Source organism: Antechinus flavipes, chromosome 3, assembly GCF_016432865.1.
Source record: "Antechinus flavipes isolate AdamAnt ecotype Samford, QLD, Australia chromosome 3, AdamAnt_v2, whole genome shotgun sequence".
Lineage (NCBI taxonomy): Eukaryota > Metazoa > Chordata > Mammalia > Dasyuromorphia > Dasyuridae > Antechinus > Antechinus flavipes.
The window spans coordinates 165325066-165350761 of record NC_067400.1 but is presented as its reverse complement, the minus strand read 5'-3'; the positions used below and the strand labels follow the sequence as shown (position 1 = coordinate 165350761).

At 34.1% G+C, this 25696-nt stretch overlaps 1 protein-coding gene across 1 annotated transcript in view; it reads right to left on the bottom strand.

The window, feature by feature from the left end:
- The window catches only part of MYO16 (myosin XVI), a 722870-nt gene that overhangs the window by 674647 nt on the left and 22527 nt on the right, over positions 1-25696 (bottom strand). Inside the window, exon 2 of the mRNA XM_051984178.1 lies at positions 12949-13212. Within this exon, the coding sequence (XP_051840138.1) occupies positions 12949-13212 (264 nt within the window). The remainder of the gene's footprint in view (positions 1-12948; positions 13213-25696) is intronic.

The following is a 25696-nucleotide window of genomic DNA, read 5'->3' as shown; positions in this document are numbered from 1 at the left end:
AGTAAAAATGCAAACGTTTATTTTCTCCTTCCAAAATAGCCTGGTTAGTTGAAGCCTATCTCTCTGCTTGGTTCTCAGAGCTCTTGCTGCTTTGTCCTTTACTTCTACCTCTGCTTTCTTCAGCCTCCAGCCAGCCAAGTGGAAAATGGAATGAATCTCTCTTGCCTCAGAGAGAGGGCCTGTAGGCTTCCTCCCAGAGTGCTCCTCTCTGACCCTAGTCAATGTTCCAAAGTAACTCTCTCTAACCCGAAATAACTAACTTCCAGGAGAGGGCTTCTGGCTGAACTCACTTGATACTCTCCTTTCAATCTAATTCAGCTGAACTCTCGACTGAGTACACTTCTTATATACCATCTCCCAAAGATTTACTCCTCCCCTTTGAGGGAGGAATTAAGGGAGGTGTGAATTCGGATATCTCATACTAAACCCTGAAATCTCCCAAACGTGTGAACTCCAATGAGTAAAGGTGTGAACACAAGCATTGTATCAATTACATTGAATTAACACTAGGATTCTAACATCTCCCTTGAGTTATCACCTTGTTTCAAGTTGAGTTAACACTAGGATTCCAACAATCTCTCTTCACCTCTACAAAGAATAAAGATCGAAGATTTTCCCTTAACCTGAATTCCTGACTCCAGCTGATTTTAAAATACATAGTCATCACACTTGGTGCCCAACATTTCCAAAAGTTATGCTATTACATTATATGGATGATACATTGGGATGTGCACATGAGGAATAAATGTTAGAAGCCTGTCTACAAAAGACCATAGAGACACTAAGGAATTACAAATTGTGCATAGCTCCAGAAAAAATTCAAAGACATGCTCCTTTTCAATATTTAGGATATAAAGTATATCCTAAGGTCCTTACAGTACAAAAACTGTCCTTAAGAACAGAGAAGCTAAACACTTTAAATGATTTTCAGAAATTAATAGGAGATATCCAATGGATGTGACCAGTGTTAGGCTTGACTACCTATCAATTGCAATCATTATATGATATTTTAAGGGGAGACAGTGCTTTAAATTCACCATGACAGCTTACAAAACAAGTTCAAGAGGCTTTGAGAGAAGTTGAACTGGCTTTATCCAATGTGGTTTAAAGAGTCACTCAAAAACCCTTGGAAATATCAATTTTTGCTACACAAGAGGCACCCACAGCAGACCTTCATCAAGGAGACAGTGTGATACAGTGGGTGAACTTCCCGGCACAACTAGAACAAAACCTTACTCCTTACCCAGTGCTTGTGGCTAGAACTTTATTAAAGGCCATTAAGCAAGCAGTACAATTATCTGGGACAAGACCTGACAAGATATACACCTTTTATACTAATACACAAATTAATGTGTGCTGTGAGACCATCCCAGAGTGGCAAATTTTATTAGCCATGGCTTCAAATTTTACACACAGGTCTCCATTAAAGATAACCAGATATTACATAATTGGCAATGGATTCTTGAAGAAAAAGTTTCTAAAGTTCCTCTTAAAGGACCAACTATCTTTACAGATGCATCCAAACATAATATTTGTGCTGTATACTCACATGACTTAACTATAAAGAGAGTAGTCAGAACTCCTTTTCAGTCCACTCAGCAGAATGAATTGTATGTGATCATTCTAGCTCTTACTTATTATCCAGGAGACATAAATATAATATCTGATTCGGCCTATTCAGTAGGTGTGGTACAAAGAATTGCCACTGCCCAAATAAAATTTGCAGCCTCTAATATATATCAGCTCTTTAAGAAACTTCTTCAAGAGCAAGTGAGAAAGCATCTAGGTAAGATTTATATTTTTCATGTCCACTCTCATAGTGGACTTCAAAGTCCCATTTTTGATGGTAATTCAAAGGCAGATAGACTTCTAACTATGTTGGTCAATAATCCTTTATTCCAAGAAGCCCAGGAATCTCATTCTAAATATCATCAGGCTGCTCAAGCTTTATGTTTACAATCTGGAATAACGAGAGGAAGCTAGGAGCAACAGTAAAAGCCTATATGGCTTGCCTTCCTTTCCACGCTCCTACACTGCCTCCAGGGAAGAACCCTCATGGTTTGAGCCCCAATGAAATCTGGCAAATGTGTGTGACCCATTATAAATCTTTTGGTCACCTGTCTTTTATCCACGTTGTGGTAGACACCTTTTCAGGATTCACTTTTGCAATACCAGCAGCAAAAGAGACAGCCCAAGTGGTCACTGAATTCCTCATACAAGCATTTGCAATTATGGGTGTGCCACAAGCAATAAAAACAGACAATGGTTCTGCATATACTTCTAAACATTTTGCACACTTTTGTGCACAGTATGAGATTTTACACACCACTGGCATACCTTTTAATCCTCAAGGACAGGCAATGGTAAAGAGGAGAAACAGAGACATTAAGATGCTCCTCCAAAAACAAAAGAAAGAGGGAGCCACAGGTAATCCTAGAGAACTTCTAAATCTAACCCTTTATACTATTAACTTCTTGATTTTTGACAAAGATGCACTGGCTCCGGCAGACAAGTTTTATAACCCACCAGAAGGGCAGTGTCCAGTGCGAGTGGCTCCACTATCTTTAGATAATCGCCAGGTGATGTGGAGAGACCCAGAAAGTGGTGAATGGAAAGGACCAGATAGGCTAACTGCTTTTCTACAGGTGAATAAGGAATCAGATGGGTACTAATGAGCCATATTCGCCTTGCCCATCGCAGAGAGATGGAGCAAACCTTTGAAACAAAGGAGAAGACACAAGAAATATCGGGTGGTTCTGTTGCTGATTGTGCTCACCACTGAAAGAACATGGCAGTTATGGCATTTGACTCATGGACATCGAAAATTATTGGATTTCAAAACCCTCAGGAATCATTGGATTCTCTGAGACATAAGATTGTTGCAGGACTTGAAAACCCTCAGGAATCATTAGATTCTCTGAGACATAAGACTGTTGTAAGACTTGAAAACCCTCAGGAATCACTGGATTTTTCTGAGAAATGATAAGACTGTTGCAGGACTTCAAAATCTGCTGGAATCATTGGATTCCCTAACATATAAAAGGACTGTTGCAGGATTTCAAAAACTTGGGAGGATCATTGGATTCCCTGACATGTGAAGCAATGGACAACATATTGGTTTTGGACTATCTCTTGGCTGCTGAAGAAGGTGTATGTGTGACTGTTGTTTACATACCCTCCTTCTAGGATTTCTGGAAATCTTTTACACCATGTTGATTTATATTGTTTATTATACCGCTACTTGTGTGTACAATCCATGTTTGTTGCACCATGTGGAGCCTTCACTGACTGTGGGGAGAGTCATCAGTAATAGCCTCTGCGTTACTGCTATGTGCTTATGTAATACCTCCCATGCTGATGGGCTTGTGCATACCTGTTTCTAATAAGACCCTTAAGCCCAGAAACCCAATAGCAACCCCCACTTCCTTTTGGTGATTTTCATCTCCTTTCCTGAGATGTCAGGAAGGGCATGATCATTGCCTTTTTAGTACTTTCACCTCCTTTCCTGAGAAGTCAGGGAGGGTGTGATCACCTCTGAGAGCTCTAACCTCCCTAAGAAGCCAGGGATGGCATTACCACCTGTGCTCTAAAACAAAAGAAAGCAGGAGATGTAATGGGCAGAAGCTCAAGTTGATGCACTGAGGTCCCAAGCACATGAGGCTAAATAGTAATTGCACCATACTTAGAGAAAGAATGGCCCCCGCCCACTCTTTGTGCAAGTTCTGATGTATTGTATAGGAAATGATGAAGGGACGATTTTGGTGGGTGGAGAGAGAGAGGCAGAGAGAGAGGCAGAGAGACTCTTGGCCAGGTTCGTGTCATGGCTGCTCACATTCCTATCGCCATCCCCCTTCACCTCCACAAAGAATAAAGATCAAAGATTTTCCCTTAACCCGAATTCCTGATTCCAGCTGATTTTAAACCACATCATTGAATGTCCATCTTCTTCAGAAAAAAAAAATGCTGATTTTGGCTGTGTAAGTTATTTTTAACTGCATACCAAGTTCTTTAGCTTTTTGGAATATCAGATTCCAGACTCTTCCATCCTTTAATGTGGATGCTGTTAGATGCTGGGTAATCCTTATTGTGGCTCCTCTACATTTGAATTGATTTTTTTCTAGCAGTTTGTAATATTTTTCCTTTGGTTTGATAGTTCTGGAATTTAGCCTCTATATTTCTTGGAGTTTTGATTTTAGGGTCCCTTTCAGTAGGTGATCAATGAATTCTTTCAATGTCTATTTTACTTTTTGTTTCTATAACTTCTGGGCAGTTCTCTTTGAGAATTTCCTGGAAAATAGTGTTCAAGCTCTTTTTTTCATCACATTCTTCAGGGAGACTAATAATTCTCAGATTGGTTCTCCTAGATCTATTTTCCAGGTCTGCTGTTTTCCCAAGAAGGTATTTGACTTTTTTTTCCCATTGTTTTTTTTTTTTTTTTTTTTTTTTGGTTTTGATTCTTGGTATCTCCTTGAGTCATTCAATTCCATTTCTTCAATTCTGATTTTCAATTAATTATTTTCTTCACTCAGTTTTTCATATCTTTTTCTAATTGTCCAATTGAGTTTTTAAGTGAGTTGTTTTGTTCTATGGAATTTTTTTTCCATTTCACCAATTTTATTTTTTAGAGAGTTATTTTCTTTTTCCAATTCACTAATTCTGTTTTTCAAGGATTTGATTTCTTTACCCAGTCAATCTTTAAATGAGTGGGATGACTTATCCAGACTCTCTTGCCAAGCTTCCCTTTCCTTTTCCCATTTTTCTTCTAGCTCTCTTGTGAGAACCTTTTTAATTTATTCTATGAGAGTCTTGTGTGTTGAGTATCAGATCATATCCCCTTTTGGGGATTCTTCTGGAGACAGAATGTTTTTAGTCTCCTCAGGGCTTAAAGTCTGCTCTCTATCCATATAGAAACTATCAATAATGAGTCTGTTTTAATGTTTTGCTCATTTTCTCAGAGAAGAATCAAAGAAGACAAACTAGCAAAAAATCAAATGCAGTCTGTTTTTTTTTTTTTTTTTTGAAAGGGGACTGGATGGTATTACTGAGCTTCCTCTACAGACTGCTGGGGGCAGCAGTGAGGCACTAGCAGGACAGCAATGGCTGTGCTGTATCTGTGCTCTAAGACTCTGAGAGCATGCTGAGACACTGTGGGTGGGTGTAGCCAGGTCCTGAGAGACCCTAGCTTTTCAGGATTATAGTCTTTACCTCCTGTGTTTCCAGCTTCTCTGCTGATCTACTGGTTTGTTGCCAGGGCAAAGTATCCACATTGTGGTAAAGTTCTTTTTGTAGAAATGGCAGAGATCACATCCCACCCCCTTCTGGTCTGCTCAATGTCAGTTGTCTGCCTTGCTCTTATTGCCTGCCCTCAGCCTGCACCCAATCTGACCATTCCCACCCACGAGCAAAAACAGACCTTTTCTGGCGAATTTCAAGGATGTCTTCTGTTGGTAATTATTTGTGGGGTTTCTTTTCCAGTCAAGCACTAATTCCAAGGCCTTGTCATGAAATAAATTCTGAGAGCTAAGATGGAGATTAAGTAGGTGTGTGTGTCTTCTCCACCATCTTGGCCAAAAGTCTCCTTTTTCTTCCTTCTTGATCTGATATTTCTTACACAACCAGATGGATGCTGGGTGGGGGAGGGCATGGGGGGAAGAAGGGGAAAATTTGAAACAGGGGGTTATGCAGGGGTCAATATTGGAAAAATTACCCATGCATATTCTTTGTGAATGAAAAATTTTAGTAAAAAAAAAAGTCTACTTAATCATATATCTTAAACAGTTTTGATGCAGTTTTATCAGAGATAGGTGCCTGTACAAGAATATTTAGAAAATTAATGGGTTGTTATGGAAAGATAATCTATAGCAGAGTGATAGATCTCCTAATATTCTCTCTCACATGCTTTGACTGTGAATTAAGGTAAACTATCACTCATAACTGGAACAAATGTGTGTGTGTGTGTGTGTGTATGTTTTTTTCTTTTTAACTTCTTCTTAACCAAAATTACTCTTAAACTTCCTTTAAGATTCACCTGAAAACTCATCTTAAATGATTCCCCTACAATCATTTTTTCCTTCATTTTAAATACTCTCAGAACTCTTGCAAAGGTTATATATCTCACATTGTCATACCCATTATACACTACTTTAGAAGTTTGTTTTAATAGTTTGTTCCATGTAAGTTGAATCATTTTAACCTTTCAGCTTCTCTTAAGTAGGGATCATATCTTTTTTCTTTTGAAACCATTTTGCCTAATAATGACATTTCTTTTATATATGAGCCACATAATAAATGTTTAATGAATGAATTAAAATGATTAAATATTAAGTCTTTGATTAAACACATTCAGAATCTACATAATGTATAAAATATATTTTCAGTTCTTGGTTGTTTTTATAACTTTTTCTTAATGGATAGCTGTAATTACCTAACAGCTGTTACTCAATAACTGAAGATATCATGGTTGACTAATCATAACAACATGTCCATGAAAAATGCCCAGTTTTGCTTAATTCAGCATCTGTCATGAGCTGCATAAAGTTAACATTCTAAATCTATAGAGTGGACATCTGTCATTTCCTCTTCTATTTTGATACTTGGAAATAGTTTATATTTTCAAAGGGAGGTCCAAGATATTTGGTCAAGTCATGCTTTCACAAATATAGAACTGATTAATTATTTAATAGCTTTTCTCAGTGTCTATTAGCTGTTCTCATTGTTCACAACAATTATAATTGTATGACTACTCAATGAAAAGAGAATTTATAAAAAATACAATGCTTTCCCTCATCCTAATGGTGATACTTATTCTAATATATTGCAGTTATGCTATATAGCTATTCTTTAAGTCACTGTATGTGCATAAGTTCTTTCTCTAATTAGATTTTCCAATTATGTTGGAGATGTTTAAAGAAGGTATTTAATAATGACTGCTAATAGACTGAATTAGTCATCTTGTATATTAATTCAAATAGTTGTAGTATAGAGTGAAAAATTAATATTAATCACCAAGAAGCCTATCAATACTGCTGCTGCTACTGAAAAAAAATTCAGTAGAATCATCTCTATTTAGAAAAGACAGAATCCATAGGCTGAAGAGTTGAGAAATTACACACTTTCATTTTTCAACATTTACATCTTTGCAAAGGAAATACTTTTCTGAGTATTATGTAGTTTATCACTACAGTAATAGAAACAAAGAAGCCAGATTTTATGCCATTTTTTCCATGAAGTTATGCATTTTCTAATGAGTGCAAGGCAAAGGGCTAGAGAATATAGATAGTCTCAATCAAAAGGATAGTGCAACATGTTTAAACTATATCAGATAGCTTGCTTTCTGGGTGGGGAGGGAGGAGAAGAAAGAGAAACATTTGGAACATAAAGATGAAATGTTGAAAACTGTCTTTGCATGTATTTGGAAAAATAAAATCCCATTAAAAAAATCATGTTGAAATATTAGGTCATTTTTACTCCAATGAGACAACTGAAATCATTCTTTGACTAATGACAAACTGTTCTGGAAACAATAGCTCTCTAAATGGTTCGCTAATGATATTCCAGACAATGGAGTGAAAAATAAGAGCATGTGTAGTCAATTAACTGATAAATTAATTAATAATTATGGATCATTCATTCAACATAAAGTACTATGTTGAGCTATCAGTTCTGGATTCTCATTCAGATTATTTAGAGCAGATTTTCCTGTTAATTATCCAGGATACTAAAGTGATCAAATGAGGCATTTGAAGGGTTATTGTTCAGTTGTATCCAATTCTCCATGACCACTGGACCATAGCATGCCATGCCAATACAGTCCATGGGGTTTTCTTGGCAAAGATACTAAAATAGTTCTCCATATCCTTCTCCAGTGGATTAAGGCAAGCAGAGGTTAAATAGTTGGTCAGAGTCATACAGTTATAAGTGTTTGAGTCTGTTTTGAAGTCAGAAGTCTTCCTGATTTCAGGCCTAGCGATCTATCCCCCTGAGTCTCCTAAAGGGTTATTTATTTTAAAAATCAATTCATTAATTAATTAATTTTATTATAACTTTTTAATGACAGTATAAATGCATGGGTAATTTTTACAACATTATCCCTTGCACTCACTTCTGTTCTGATTTTTCCCTTCCCTTCCTCTACCCCCTCCCCTAGAGGGCAGGCAGTCCTATACATGTTAGATATGTCATAGTATATCCTAGATACAATATATATGTGTGCAGAACTGTAAAATGCTCTTGTTGCATAGGAAGAATTGGATTCAGAAGGTAAAAATAACCTGGGAAGAAAAACCAAAATGGAAATAGTTTACACTCATTTCCCAGTGTTCCTTCTCTGGGTATAGCTGATTCTGTCCATCATTGATCAATTGGAATTGAATTAGATCTTCTCTTTGTCAAAGATATCCACTCACACCAGAATACATCCTCATACAGTATTGTTGTTGAAGTATATAATGATCTCCTGGTTCTGCTCATTTCACTCAGCATCAGTTCATGTAAGCCTCTCTATGCCTTTCTATATTCATCCTGCTAGTCATTTTTTACAGAACAATAATATTTTCATTTTCCAGTTTCTAGCCACTACAAAAAGGGCTGCCACAAACATTTTGGCATATGCAGGTCCCTTTCTAAAGGGTTATTTGTTGATTTCAAATCTAGTGCCACTGTTTCAGTATCTGCTTACAGCAAGCTCACTTTGAAGTTTGACTTTTTTCTCCTTGTTCTCTGTTCTTCCTTGTTATTTCAAATGATTTTTTTTTCTCAAACCAAGAGAAGAAAGAAATAGTAGTGGAAGAAAAATTGTGTGACTAGGGAAAGGGAGAAGAGACACCTGTCACTCACACATAACATATTTCTGCCTCTGGCAATTCCATCTGCAATTAGAGTTGGGATCCAGGATGCCAACTAGGAATAAAAGGCTCCAGCTGGAGGGAGGAATTATCTGTTTTGTGGAGACTACAATACAGTTATTTCTGTCACTGTTAAGCAAAATATGAGAGAACACAATGGTTATACAGAAAATGCACAAATCTAAAATAGTTACTCCAACTTCAATTTCATCTCTCGTTGCCGGTCTTTTTTCTTTTTTTCCTTCTTTCCTTCCTTCCTTCCTTCCTTCCTTCCTTCCTTCCTTCCTTCCTTCCTTCCTTCCTTCCTTCCTTCCTTCCTTCCTTCCTTCCTTCCTTCCTTCCTTCCTTCCTTCCTTCCTTCCTTCTTTTCTTTCTTTCTTTTTCTTCTTCCTTCTTCTTGTTTTTTTTTTTTTTGGGGGGGGATGCAATAGAATTACATTGGAAGTCAAAGTTCTTCTCAAAGAATGATACAGAATAGTTCATGGGGGAACAAATAAGTTATAGTGTCTACTTCAGAATGTCACTGCACATTAAAATGACAAGTTGCTGACAATAAAATACCATTAACAATCAGAATATAACAATGAAGTGACAAAGACAATAACTATGTTCAGCCTTAGGAAAAAAAATGATGGTTATTAAATCAAACAACAGAAAGAAAAAAATGAATTGATTCTTCAATAGTATGCTATAAATTTTTTTCTGACACAGGCAACATCAGTGGCTTAGATTCCTTTGGGAAAAAATTTTTGTTTTTATTTAGCCTGAATCAGCAAATATGAAACAAAATTTAAAGTTGGCACCGACTTAAATTTACATATATATGCTCAATATACAATAAAAGCAGATAAGAATTAGTAAATTTAGGCAGGACGTAAGCATATTTCTGTTTATCTCCATGCCCGGAAAAATGATTGGATTGTGGAAACATTTGTGAAACAACCTGGTCATTCACAAAAACAAATGGATTCTTCAAACTAACAACCCAAACTAATCTTTCTCATTTAATTTTTTTTTCTGATGTAATATAATTACTTTAGAAAGTTGTGCATTAATAATTTTATGGGGTAATAAAAAAATACTAGCGCCAGTAAAATCTATTTTCATTGAAGGGGTAACAAACTGCTATTCTATGTATGCCGCTTGTAGGACATTCATATTCAAATGTCAAGTCTCTTATGGTGGAAGGGATTCCCATAAGAGAAACTACTGTAAGACTTTTGATTTGTCATTTGATTTGAATTTCAAAAATTGAATGAAATGAAACCAATAATACAAAACCTGGTCACTTCTAGATATAGTTTTCTAGGGAAGAGAGGATATTAGCAATGTCCTAAAAAGACAAAGGAGCTTTTATTCAGCAAAGATTTATTTATCTAACTCAGGTACTAGCAGTAGCTATCTTTTTAAGGTTTTTTTTGTTTGTTTGTTTCTTTTGGGTTTTTTTTTTTTTTTTTTTGTCTACTACTAGTAGCTGATAGCACAAATAAGTTTCAGTTACTGCTGATAATCAATCATTTTCTGAAGAACAACCACATTATTTGCTCTACTTTTTGTAACTATCCCAGTATTGAAAATAAGAAAGAAACTTAGAATTCATCAAATACAACCACATTATTTTATACATGAGGAAACTGAGGTCCAGAGAACTTAAGTTAATCACTGAGTCATTCAAATATTATAGTATATAGCTAGAATTTAAATCAAGGCTTTCTGGTCCAAAGTCAATATTCTTTGGATTAGAGTGAATTACTCTATGAATAAATGAATAACCAAGCATGTATTAAGTGTTTACTATGTGGAAAGCAAAAATGCCCACCCTTGATGAGTTTATATCTAATGAGATAGACCATATATATATGAAAGATTTCAATTACAAGGCAGATATAAAGATCCCATGATCCTTCAAATACAGGGACAAATTAGATGATATTTCTTTAATCTTCTTACTGATGAAATCATATTCATTTCTGACATTAAAAAATTTGACAGAGCTAAGGATTTTCATGACAAGCACTTTCACCCTCTTATATCTTATAAACATTATAAAGCTGTTATAAACATACACAGTTGCTATATTATGCTTCTCTAATTCATATATAGAAAAAAATTTTTTTTTCTAAAATTGAGGCAGCTAGGTGGTGAAGCAGATAATGCACTGGACCTATTTTCAGGAAGATCTGAGTTCAAAATTTATTAGTTATGTCACCCTGAGCAAGTAATTTAAGCTTTGTTTCTTCTATTATAAAAGGGTGAATATAATAGGACTTACTTCCTACCATTGTTGTGAGGATAAAAAGATATAATATTTATAAAATTATTCACAAACATTAAAGTGTTATATAGATGCCTAGCATTGTTATGTTGTATTTTTCAAGAATTTTCATCACCACTACAATGTCCTTCAATACAATAAAAGATAGAGAGTTCCTTTTCTTTCTGAATCCCATTAGGAAACATTTTCTATTTACTCAAATAAACATATTCAATAGTTATATTATTGATTGTTTAAGCAGCAGTGGAGATTTTTCGTGATTTTTAAAAGGCTTTTTATCATTGACAACTCCATCTGCAATGACTTGGGGATTCCAGCAAACTAAAACAACTTAAGCTTCTCCAATCATTTGTGGTTACATAAAGGTTTAATTAATATGAATCAATTCCTCAATTATATGAAATACTATATAAAAAGCTACAAAATACGCAGAAGAGTTCATGTCTGTAGACACATGAGATAATTTTTATGAAGCAAAATTTTGTGGAAAGTATATAAAGAGCTCATTATGAAACTATCAATATTTAGAATATAAACTCATGTTGTTGTGTCACAATTCCCTTCTAATGGTCCTGCCTTGGTTTTCCTCAGTAAAACCTCATTCCTCCTGTCTTAGACATCATGACCCCAGCCTTTCCCTACTTATCAGAATGTACAGTGCCTCCCCCTACCCTGTTAGAACCAGATTGATAGTCCCATCCCACTGTCAGTGCTCTGACTCTACCTCTGCCTCAGTCTAATCCAAGCCTGGAGCCACGTGCAAATATATTTCATGGGAAGTATATTTAGCTGCTCATATGAAACTTTGTGAGCCTTAAAGTACTAAACAATTAGTGATTATTGCTAGAGAAAAGATCTTGGTTTATATTAAGATAAAACTAATATTAACAAAACTAGATTTAGGTATGAATTAAGCAAAGATTTTAAGAAGTACATGAATTTTTTAGCTTCTTTAAAATCTTGTAAATTTTAATTTCAAAGTGATGCAGTGGAAAGATCATCAGGCTAGAAGTTGGAGACCTATGTTCTAATCTATGTTCTATAATGAACTATGAATGATATTGTTGTTTAATCACATCCAACTCTTTGTTACTCCAGTTTGGGGTTTTCTCAGCAAAGATGATGGATTTGTTTGCCACTTCCTTCTCTAGCTCATTTTCATTTCAGAAACTGAAGTAAACAGGGTTAAATGACATGCCCAGAGTCACACAACTAGCATTTGAGGCCAGATTTGAACTCATGAAAATGAGTCTTCCTAACTCCAGGCTAGCATTATTAACTACTGTACCACCTACCTTCTTTATTAGTTAAGCTATTGAGCATCTCATTAATATTTCCATAATCTTAATTTTCTCATCTATCAAATGAATTAATTTGATTAGATAAATTTTAATGTCTCTTTCAGCTTGAACATTTTGATTGCTTTAAATCATGACTGCATTATAGGTTAGTCAGTTTTGATATTTCATCTGAGGAAAATAAGCCTGTCTTTTAGGATAAATGTAAAGCCATTAATAAATCAGTATTTTTTCAACACCTACTATGGCAGATATAGAAAACAATACCAGGACCTTGTGTTTGATAAAATTTGATTATTCCAGATAAATATTACTATTACTGCCATATCCATAGAGGCATGATTGCATAGAGTAACTAATTTCCAAAAAAAAAAAACCAAAACCAAAACCAAAAAACAGGCTCTTTATGATTTGTTTTACAAAGAGGGGAGCTGCCACCTAAAATAAAATATTCAGGAAAATAGTACTTAATAATCATCTCCATATTACACCCCCCACACACACACACACATACAAGTTGTGTGATATATACCTTCTTTATCATTGTGATGGATGATTGCATCCTGTATCATGTCAACAAGATTGAAATGGACTTTATGATTCTTCCCATGTTTCAGCTTCTTCACAGATCCTTCCTGTTTCTGATAGGCTTTTTCTCGTTCATAGTAAGCTTTTATCTGATCACAGCGCATACGTTTCACCAGCCTCTGTCGCTGGCCTAATGGTAGGGACTCCAGCAAGCACTGGTCAATTTCCATTTCATGGGATCGGAAAACATTACATAGCTGGAAGCAACCTAAAAAAAATGAAAGAAAAAAAATTAGGAAATGTTGTTCTATCTTTTATCACCATAATCTTTAAATAGCATGGATACCAAATGTAGTGTAGGTTCTGTTATGCCACAGTCTCCTTAAATTGTTCTACCTCAGTTTCCCTGAATTATATCTCCATTGCCCTGAATTAGTATGCAAACTCCAGCTTTTTTTTTCCTGTCCCTTAAGTCTGTACTACTCACTCCAAACATTCCAAAGGATAAGACTATCTCAGATACCTAATTGACATCTTTACTTCTATTTGTTCAGACATCCTGACTCTGGCCTCCTAGTTAGTAAGAATGTATAGTTTTCACCCCCATCCTGCTAGGACTGAATTTATGGTCCAACCCTGAAAATTCCTGCTCTTTGACTCCTGTTTTTGTTTCTCTTCTTACTAGAGTCCTATAAAAAAACCTGGGAGTCTCACATTCAACAATGGATACTTTGAGATGAAAGTCCAGTCAATCAATTAAGCTCTCCAATAAATAAATTATTAAAAATCTCTAATCTCTATCTTGCCTCAATTTCTCCAGCATTACAGGCACAACACTTAGGCTTTCTTTCTTTTTTTATTGTGCCAATTGATTTACATTGATTACCTTCAGTAAAAAATGGTTCTGTTTTGTGTTTATTCCACTTTTATATCAACTACCCATTTTTCATCTGAAGTGGGAAGAATTAAGCTATTTTAGGTTCATGTTATAATTTTCCTACTTTTTGTCAGTGTCCACAGAAAACTGATTCAGCAATGACTTCCAAATCAGTAATGGAGGATTTATTGTATGTAAAAATAATTGCCTTTAATTTTTTTTCATTACTCTCCAAGCTCAGAAATTAGTAAATGAATAATTATCTAGGGATAACTAGATTGCAAGGTAGATAGAATACTGGCACTGAAGTCAGGAGGACTTGCGATCAAATCTGGCCCAGACACTTAAATTTACTAGTTATGTTACTCTGAGCAAATCACCTAACCAATTGTCTCACAAAAGAAAGAGAAAAATAAAAAAAGAAAAGAATGAATAATCATTTAGAATATCAATATGAATTACCATGTGTGTATCTACAAAGCCCAGGCAGTCTTGGAAAAATAAGTTATGAACTGTTTTAAAAGAAAAAAAAAAAAGAACTATCTTAAAATATATAGTTCTTTCAACTAAATTACAAGAAACACAATATTTAGTCACTTTGAAGTAATTGATACCTCTTTTAAAAAAAAAATCACTTTCTTCCCCCCATATTAAGGCAACTTGACAAACTAAAAAAAGCAAGAGGAATCTCTTCAAATAGGCAGTATATAGTTTTGGTGAGAATGTTGATTTTTTTTTCTTTTTAAAAACATACAAATAAAGAATTTTTTCAAAGTATGCATAAATATGAATAAGGGTCATATAATGTGGTGTGAGAAAGGACTAGTAACAAGTTTGATCCTGCTACAGTTTAAAAGTCATTCTTCACATGCAAACTCAACTTCCAAGATTTTGTATTTCTTTTACAAGAAGATTTAAATAGCAAATATCTTACAAGTTGACTTCTTCACTGCTTCATTTCTTAACAGTTTTTATAGTCCAGAATTTCCTTTCAAGATTTGCCTTAGGGTGATAACATATGGTATCTGTATCCTGTCACCTTGAGGCAGTGCTCTAGCTTTATTACCTGAGTAGATCTAACTATGTGAGAGAAGGTAAAGTTTGAAAAGCCAAAAAGCAAATCGTTTTAGGAAGAAAGATAGACATTACAATTCCTGAGTTTCTACTATAACCTAATATCTAAGTAAAATACCTGTTATATACAACAGTCTATAGGGAAGGGAATCAATGTTTATATAAGTCAAGTATCTTCCAGACACTGTGCTAAGCACTTTAAAAACATTATGTGATGTGATCTTCAGAACAGCTCTATGAGGAAGATGCTGTTATTGTCCTCATTTTACATTTAACAAAATGGAGTCCCCCTTCTCAAAAAACAAAACAAAACAAACAAACAAACAAACAAACAAACAAAAAAAAAAACCTAGGTGATTTGCCCAAAATCACACAGGTAATATGTGTCTGTAGTCAGTTTTGAAGTAAGGTATTCTCAAATCTAGACAAAAGGCTCTTTGTACTGCACTACCTAGGCAAAACCATAGGTTTTAGTGTTATGTCACTATCTCAGAAGTTTACTGAATTATGAAAAGGCCTCTGATTTCAAGAATGGAAGCAACTCCAACAAAAGCATGATCTCAAATTCAGGAAGAGGGAGAAAAAGGAAGAGAATAGAGAAGGACACAGAGAAAAAAAGAGAGGGTCAGCCAAGTGGAAAGGAAAGAGAGAAAAAAGAGAAAAGGAAAGAAGGAACATAAGGGGAGAAACTAAAAACATGACTGGGGTCTAGTTAAATGGATAAGGAGATAGGAGAAAGGAAGTTGGTTATATCACATAAAGAGCCCTGATCCTGAGTACTCCTTTAACCTGATTCTCTTTTATCTAAATAGGTGATAGAGAAAAAAAAAGTCTAAGTGAATAGGATGAAGGAAAACTATTAACGGTCATAACTATAAATATGAATTGAATAATCTCATCTATAAAATGGACAAGTATAGCTAAATGAATTAGAAATCATAATCCATTATATTTGTTTTTTACAAGAAACACTTGAATATAAAGTTCTAGAGTATGAATGAAAATAAAGTCCTAGAGTAAATTTTATTATTCTTCGGATAACATTTTTACAAATCAGGGAGGGTAATTATGATCTCAGATCAAAAAGCCATAAAATTTACTTGATTAAAAAGATAAATAGGAAAACTTAATTTTCCTGAAGTTATTACAGGAAGTAAATTAATTTATGTGTACTGAGTTGTATATCATCTAAACACTTAGAGGATAATATAAATAAATATTTGAGGAAGATAGTAAAATTATAATGGTGGGAGGATCCCAATATACCACTTTCAAATTTCAATAACGCTAACAAAAATAAGAAAGTAAGGACCTAAAAAGAATTTAGAAAAGTTAGAAATGATAGAACTCTGGTGATTACTGAATAATAATAATAACAATAGAAAAGAATATACATATTCCTCAGATGTGCATGACATTTTTAGAAAAATTAAACTTATAGTAGAATATCAAAACAAGAAAATAATCAATTGTCAAAAAATCCATTGAGAAAATCATAAAGAACTCATAAAGAAAAACTCATAAAGAAGAACTCATTAAAAAAAATCCCAGGGCCAGTTGATTTACACAGAAATTCTATTAGTTATAACAAAGAAAAGACTGACACTATTTAATCAGAGGAAATAGAAAAACAAGAGGCCAAGAGGAACAGATTTGCCAATTCATTGGAAATATGGGATGAAGAAGAGAAGTTAAGAACAATATGGAGATTAGGAACTTGGCTGACTGAAAAATTGTCTCTGCTTTCAATAGAAATAGGAAAGTTTGGAGCAGAAGAAATTTAGAGATGTAAAATCTGATCTCTATTTTGGGATATTATTTGACTTCAAAACAACCTTAGGATGAGGGGACTATTATTATTACCATCTAATAAAAGAGAAAACAAGAGATCAAACAACTTCTCAAAAATCACCTAGATAATAGTTGGAAAAGACGCTATGATATAAGGTGCTTTTTTTCTCCTAAAAGAAAGAGGACTTTTTTTCTTTTTTTTCCCATTTTTTTTTTTTGTTGTTGTTGTTGAAGTAGATAGAGATGTATTTGCTATCTTGAGATGATACTGATAAAGCATTTGGAATCAGGAAGATTTGTGTTCAAATCCAGACACTTATTATCTGTATGACCTTGGATGAGTCACTAAATCTTGTTTGCCTCAGTCTCACAATTTATAATATGAGTTGCAGAAGTAATAGCAAACAACTCCACTATCTCTGCCAAGAAAATCCCAAATAGGGGTCACAAAGAAATGAACACAACTGAAAAAAACACAACAACAACAAAAAGGATGCAACTAAATGTCAGATACATTATAGCTCTACCTCTTCACAAGACAGCATTGTGGGGCAAAGGTCAAAGATTAATTGGGCAAAGCCATTGGCACATAAATTAAACATCTGGACACAGAAAGAATGATAGAATTATGTTAATTTTTCAGATAATCAAAATATTTCATGTGCTGTTCTAACTATAGCATGCAATATGTTAACATTATAATATAAAATTTGAACACAAGAAAGGGAAGGAACTATTGGAGAAATCTTATTTAAGTTCATATAATAAAATAAAGATATAAACCTATGTAGCTCAAAAGCCATCCAAGAATAACAAGGTATGTATGGTCATTGTCAATTGATAAAGAGAGGTGTTGATAAAGATTAAAACTTGCACTCATTGGCATAAAATGTTGCCCAATGAATTCAAAATAAGTAACATCAAAATTAATATATAACACAATGGTTAAGCAGTTTTGCTTTAAAGTTTTTATGTTTTGAACAATATATCTTAAAGATATTCAGTGGTGATGACTTTCATAGAATACAAAGAATAAAGTACCTCCAACAACCTAAAATTTGTTGTCATTTAATTTCAATAAATGTCTTCCTGTTCTGGTAAGAGATTAGATGAAGAAGAACGTGCAAATGAATTCTGCAAAACCATTCATTAATTTGTATCTATCTCTCATGTCCTTCCTCATTTCTAGGCAATAAATAATTCAACCCCTTTTAATCATTTTTCCTTCATAAGGTCCTGAAGCTTTTAGTCTCTAAACTGCCCTTTCTTTAAACTTCTTTCTATGTAGCAAAGTATTTTTTTAAACTGAGACAAACAAAATTAGGTACACAATTTAGGATACACAATTGATTAATACAAGGTCATTATCGCTGACTTGTGAGTTTTACTCTTATGTTTTAAACAATGGCACAGCAAGCAATTAACCTTTTTAACTGCCACAATCCATGGCAACAACATATTCATTGAATTGTAATCATTAGAATATACAAGTCAACTTAAAGCTCAACAATTTAAGAACCTTTTTTTTTTTTTTTTAGCTTATTTTCCTTACAAATAACATGGCTTTGCTGTATGCAAATAGTATTATGTCTTGGAACATATTCTATCTTTTACATGTAGGCCTTTATACAAAATCTCTAGTACCAAAAAAATCCAGTCCATGAAATTAAAAAGCAATGAGATGTTTTCTCAAATGCCCAGAGTAGACTCTGTCTTTCTCTTAAAATTAATTTGTATCACTCTAGATGTACTTTGCAGTAATTTATTGGTAGACATGGTGTATAACCTCTCCCTCATCCAGTAGCATGTAAGTTTTTTGAGGAAAACGATTGTTATTAATCTTTGTACTCCTAGTGATGAGGCAGGGCAGCAATACTTAGTTCAAAATAAACATGGAACAAATTCACAATGGCCATTCTCTTTGCTAAAAGGCAGATTTATTAAGGAGAAGAAGTTATAGACAAAATAAGAGGCAAAATAGACAAGGAGTATCAAGAATGAAATAGCATAGGGAGAACATATAGTTAGTGAGGAAAAGTTTCCTAGAGGAACTCATAATTAATCAGGAAAAAGAAAATATTCCATGGCGGGTGAGGGTGGGAGGTTAACTACTGATTGGCAGGTTAGATCCATAAAGAAGTTTAGCAGACCAACCAAACCAGAGTTGGCTAAAATAAGGAGAAAAAAAGACATTATGAGAAGGAAAGAAAGACTGCCTTAGAGTGGACTTAGTCCTGAAAAGAACTTATCCTTAAGAACCTTTTAAATGAATTCTGCTGATGTGCACCATTTTAACCTAATATGGGAGGGGAGAAATTCATCCGTTGTCTACAACAGTCCTCAATTAAAAGGCATGAAGATCTTCCAGGAGCATCTAAACACTATTCTCTTTTATTATTTTTTAATTGTTTGTCTGGCATGAATAAGTAATTTAGATGAAATAGTTAACAAACATTTTATTATTGAATTACTAAAATTAGCATCATCATTCTTATTAAGCATTGGAATAATTTTGAAGTGCAGAGTATAAAAAAAGTTTCAAAGCAAAAATTAAGTATCCGTAGATTGACTACTCTGTTCTGTCAAAGAGGTCCTAGCTTTTAGAAAGAGAAATTCTATCCTAAAAACATTTGGTTATGTATTAAATTATGTTCAAACTTTCTATTAAATATTTAGAATTAGTTGTTTTTTTTTTCCTCCTTTGATATTTTCGTATTCAAGTGCATCTGAAGTTTCAACAATTTTGGAGATCTATTCAAAGAACTATATTGAAACCTACCCATGCCTCCTAATCCTGTCCATCTATTAACCATATGCTCCCATAAATTTTCCAAAGAGATCACTCAAAACACTCTGAAGCCTTCCTTTGTTCTTCTACTAAAATATCAAAGGCATCAGAGGAATGATCTGGCTCTCCATTATTCCTTTATCCTTGCCTAATAACCATTCCATTTAATCTTTTTATCATATATTTCCTTGAAGATATATTTTACTCCTGTTGTTCAAAATGGTTCTATATTGCAGCCTGCTTACATTTATCATATACATTGCCATGGATCTCTCTATTATATTAATATTAATTTCTTTGGAGAATTTTGCATTCAATATGTTGCTAGCATGCAGCTGAATTGCAGCAGAATATACTAATATTCTTCTTCATAGGCCTTTGTTTCCATGGGAAAAGGGAGGAGGCAGCCATTAAAGTTGCACTAAAATTTCCCAAAGGTAATCCTATGCACTCTCATTCTCCAATTAAACTCTAGGCCTGATTGCTTCTCTATCTGCATTTTCTGAGTCAGACAGATATCTATATATACATATAAGCTTCTGAATTATAGATGTATGTATAAATATGCTCATATATATATAAAGAGTTCCATATATATTAACAAACTCTATAGGCTATCTATCCAATTACAAATAATCTGAATAATAGATATTCATCAATTTTATTTTATACAGTGAGTAACTGTATATTTCTTTCAGGCATCTCTTCAGTGATATAGGAATTAATGATATCAATGCAATGGACTATCTGGAGAACCTAATTATCCATAGAAGAACACTGTTTAACCTCTGAATTTCTTACATCAGCACCTTTGATGAACAAGGCATATATCTCCAGTTTTTTTACTTCACCAGATGTTTATGATCATAGTATTCTTGAACAGAATTACTGTTCCTTGTATGTTTTTAGGGAATATTCAATTATTTTGATGTATGAATTAGAGTTAATTGTTGAAAAAAATTATTAAGGAGAAATTTTTCTCTACCAAATCAAAAGGGATTTTTAAAATAATAAAATAAAGCATAAAAATACAATACACAATAAACTCTTCTACTTTTTATGTTTAAACCAGTGGTAAAATGATAGATATATGATCCTTTTTTGAATATTGCTTGCAAAAGTGTTTTGGTTGCTTACTAGTATTTTTATTCATGATGTTCTTAATTTGTAAATAGAGAAAACACAAAAATTCTTATAAATTAAAGAATAGCTATAAAGATTGATTCCTTTTTTTTTTTTTTAACGAATATTGTGTTCTGTTTTGCTTTGCTTTTTTTTTTTTAATTAACAAAGTTTGAAATTTCCCTCTTCCTCATAACTTTGGTATCCTTCTATCCTTAATATCCATTATCTGGGACCTTTTTGTGTTCTTACTAGTGTATCTCTTCCAACATTAAATTCCTTTATATACATTTTTATCAAAATGGATACCTTTCCTACCGTTTTTTCCTCTTTAGTATAGTTTCAACTTTCTCTTTAAAGTACATCCTGCACTATACTATTAGGGTCCAACTTATCTATATACTGTGAGACCACCAACAGGTCAGGGCAAAGATAGTTAATTGTAACATAAATTTGTTCTTTTATTGTAATATCACTCATTTCAACATGTTCAGAGGTAGTGTGGTAGTGGGGGGAGAGAAGGTTTAATCTGGATTAAGAGAAACCAAATTTCAATTCCATAGGTCAATTTTCTAATTTTATGACCATAAGCAATCCACTTAACTTCTTAAAACCTAAGTTTCCTTACCTTGAACTTGGGATAACAATACTTGTTCTATTTCTTTCATCAAGGCATTGTGGAGTAAGTACTTTACAAACGTTAGAATATGTAGGTATGAGTTGCTGTTGGAATCTTTACAAACTGCTAATTCATTAGAGTTGATAGATTATTGATCTGATCTTACAAGAAGATGTTTTGGGCCAGAATCTGAAACAAGGTACTAAGTCGAACTAATTGACACAATGCTTGTGTTCACACCTTTACTCATTGGAGTTCACACATTTTGGGAAATTTCAGGGTTAGTATGAGATATCCAAATTCACAACTCCCTTGAAGCTCCTAGGGCCAGAGAGCACTATGGGAGAAAACCCATAATCCTGCTTTCTGATATATAAGAAGAAAGCAGAGGCCCAGTGAGGAGAATTCAGCTGAATTACATGGAGAGGGGAGAGTCAAGTCAGAAGAAGCCACGAGTCGAAGTTGAGCTAGAGCCAGGAGAGAATTACTTCGGAAGGCAAGAGAGACAGATTCATCTTTGTGCTAGCTGGAGGCTGAAGGGAGCAGAGGCAAAGGACAAAGCTGCAGGAGCTCTCAGAACCAAGCAGAAAGACAGGTCTCTAATTAGTTACTATTATTATATCCACATTACCAAATCTTCACCCTAAAAAAAGCTTTCAATAATCAGATTAGAAATTAAACCCAAGAACTATAGATCAGAATGTTAACTCCTGAGAAATGAGCTGTTTCTTTGAAATACATGGTAGAGAACTGTGGCTACAGGAGAAGGAAGATTTTTATTAGTCTATGAAATAACTGTTCTGTCATCATTCTATTCTTGTTCCCAAATGGCACGTGACAGAGATTAGTCAGCAATTACAAAGGGCAAAATGGCAACAAAGAAAGTCTAGGAACCTAGTATGCAAATGGTCAAAGCCAGAATTCTAAAAGGTAAATGTGGGGAAAAGAGATAAAATATGGCCTAAGTTTGAAAACAAATGTTCAAAGGTCAAGGGAAAGTGGGAGAGGAGGCCCAGAGAAAGAATAAAAGAATAGCATGAAGATATGAATTTTGAGATTGCATTTAATGAAAAATATCACCCTGAAACTGCATCATTTTATGACAGTTTTTTTGATAACTTTATCTGTTATTCCCTAACTCCTTTGAAAGCTGCTGACAAGAGTAGCTTTAAAAGAATAAAACCACAGTAAATATATAACATAAGCTGTTGTGATCTAGTTCAGATGGATCTGACTCGGTCCCTGTTCGGGCGCCAAAATGTGGTGAGCTTTTTCTTCTCAAAATGCAGCCAGGTGATAAAAGTTCAGATCTTTTATTATCTCCAATATAGCCCGGTTAGCTTAGAGGCATATCTCTCTGCTTGGTTCCAAGAGCTCTCTCCGAATGTCGCCAAATCCAAAGGTTTTGTCCTTCAGCCTTTGCCTCTGCTTTCTTCAGCCTCCAGCCAGCTCCATTCTTCATGTCATTTCGGTGAAATCTCGACTTGTAGCTTCTTCACTCTGAAGAACTTCCTTGACTGGCCCATTGAAGCTCTATTTATGCTCTGGCCCAAAGAGCTTCAAGGGAGGTGTGAATTCATTGAACTCCAATGAGTAAAGGTGTGAACACAAGCCTTGTATTAATTAGTTCTACTTAGTACCTTGTTTCAGGTTCTGCCCAAAACATCTTCTTGTAAGATTAGATCAACTCTAATTAGTTAGCAGTTAGTAAGGATTCCAACAATAAGCAGCTACTGAACTACTGTGAAATATCTCTACTCTACTTACATTCATTTTACTCTGAGTAAACTGTGACATTCAAGCTGTCATTTATTCATTCCACATTCACCAAAAATAATATGCACTTCTTGCTCTTATCCAGGGAAATCTGCTAAGTGAGATTAAAAAGTTTAGAAAAGATATAGCCCTTTACTTCATGGAGCTTAAGGTTTAGTAGGTTCCTACTGTTATAATTCATTATGCTTGGTGGTCAAAGAAACAACAATGGATAAGGAGTGGTCTTTGTCCTGAAAGAGCTGACAATGTTATAGAGGATATAGGATCTGTCTATAGATAAATAGAATATAAATTTAATTATCAGAAACTCAGGGAGAAAATTTTATGGTACATTTAAATAATGGTGATAAAGATAAAGAGTACTTGAAATCAGAAAATATACATTTGGAAGACCAATTAATTTAAAGCAGTAGGACCTGGATTCAAATTTCACTCTTTGTCACTTAATAGCTGTACAATTTTGGACTAAACATTTAAAAACCTTAGATCTCAGTTTTTTTGTTTTGTTTTGTTTTGTTTTGTTTTTAAATGACCAAACTATTATTTTGCTGTACAAAAAGAATCAGACTGAAATATTGTACAATTAGCCTGTGTAGGAAATCCAAAATGCAGGCAGGCAAAAATATAGGGATTGGGAATTCAATGTAATGGTTCTTAGACATCTCCCAGAGTTCTTTTGCTGGGTGTAGCTGGTTCAGTTCATTACTGCTCCATTAGAACTAATTTAGTTCATCTTATTGCTAAAGATGGTCAGATCCATCAGAATTGATCATCATATAATATTATTGTTGAAGTATATAAGGATCTCCTGGCCCTGCTCGTTTCACTCAGCATCAGTTCATGGAAATCTCTCCAGGCCTTTCTGAAATCATCCTGTTGGTCATTTCTTACTGAATAATAATATTCCATAATATTCATATACCACAATTTATTCAGCCATTCTCCAATTGATGAGCATCTATTCAGTTTCCAGTTTCTGGCCACTACAAAGCGGGCTGCCACAAACATTTGTGCACATACAGATCCCTTTCCCTTCTTTAAGATCTCTTTGGGATATAAGCCCAGTAGTAAATAACACTGCTGGATCAAAGGGTATGCACAGTTTGATAACTTTTTGAACATAGTTCCAAATTGCTCTCCAGAATGATTGGATGTATTCACAATTCCACCAACAATGTATTAGTGTCTCTGTTTTCCCACATCACCTCCAACATTCTGCATTATCTTTCCCTGTCATTCTAGCCAGTCTGACAGGTATATAGTTGTATCTCAGAGTTATCTTAATTTGCATTTCTCTAATTAATAATGATTTGAAGCATCTTTTAATATGGCTAGAAATAGTTTCAATTTCTTCATCTGAGAATTGTCTGTTCATATCCTTTGACCATTTATCAACTGGAGAATGGCTTGATTTCTTATAAATTAGAGTCAATTCTCTATATATTTTGGAAATGAGGCCTTTATCAGAAGCTTTGACTGTAAAAATATTTTCCCAGTTTATTGCTTCCCTTCTAATCTTGTTTGCATTAGTTTTGTTTGTACAAAAACTTTTCATTTTGATATAATCAAAATTTTCTATTTTGTGATCAGTATTGATCTCTAGTTCTTCTTTGATCATAAATTCCTTCCTCTTCCACAGGTCTGAGAGGTAAACTATCCTGTGTTCCTCTAATTTATTTATAATCTCATTCTTTATGCCTAGACCATGAATCCATTTTGACCTTATCTTGGTGTGTGGTGTTAAGTGCGAGTCGATGCCCAGTTTCTGCCATACTAGTTTCCAATTTTCCCAGCAATTTTTGTCAAACAGTAAGTTCTTATCACAAAAGCTGGGGTCTCTGGGGTTGTCAAACACTAGATTGCTATAGTTATTGACTATTTTGTCCTTTGAACCTAACCTACTTCACTAATTAACTAATCTATTCCTTAGCCAATACCAAATGGTTTTGGTAACTGCTGCTCTATAATATAATTTTAGATCTAGTACAGCTAAGCCACCTTCATTTGATTTTTTTTCCCGTTAATTCCCTTGAAATTCTTGACTTTTTTTTCCATCTGAACTTTGTTGTTATTTTTTCTAGGTCATTAAATAATTTTTTTGGGGAGTCTGATTGGTATAGTGCTAAACAAATAGATTAGTTTAGGTAGTATTGTCATCTTTATTATATTTGCTTGCCCTATCCAAGAGCATTTAATATTTTTCCAATTGGTTAGATCAGATTTAATTTGTGTGAAAACTTTGTAGTTTTGCTCATAAAGTTTCCCTTGGCAGATAGATTCCTAAGTATTTTATACTGTCAGTAGTTACTTTAAATGCAATTTCTCTTTGTAACTCCAACTGTTGGATTTTGTTAGCAATATATAAGAATGCTGATGATTTACGTGGGTTTTATTTTGTATCCTGCAACTTGGCTAAAGTTGTAGATTATTTCTAATAACTTTTTAGTAGACTCTCTGGGGTTCTCTAAGTATATCATCATATCATCAGCAAAGAGTGATAATTTGGTCTCCTTATTTCCTAGTCTAATTCATTTAATTTCTTTCTCAACTCTTATTGTCAAAGCTAGCATTTCTAATACAGTATTGAATAGTAATGGTGATAGTGGGCAACCTTGTTTCACTCCTGATCTTATTGGGAATGGTTGCAGTTTTTCCCCATTACATATGATGCTTACTGATAGTTTTAAATAGATGTTACTGATTAT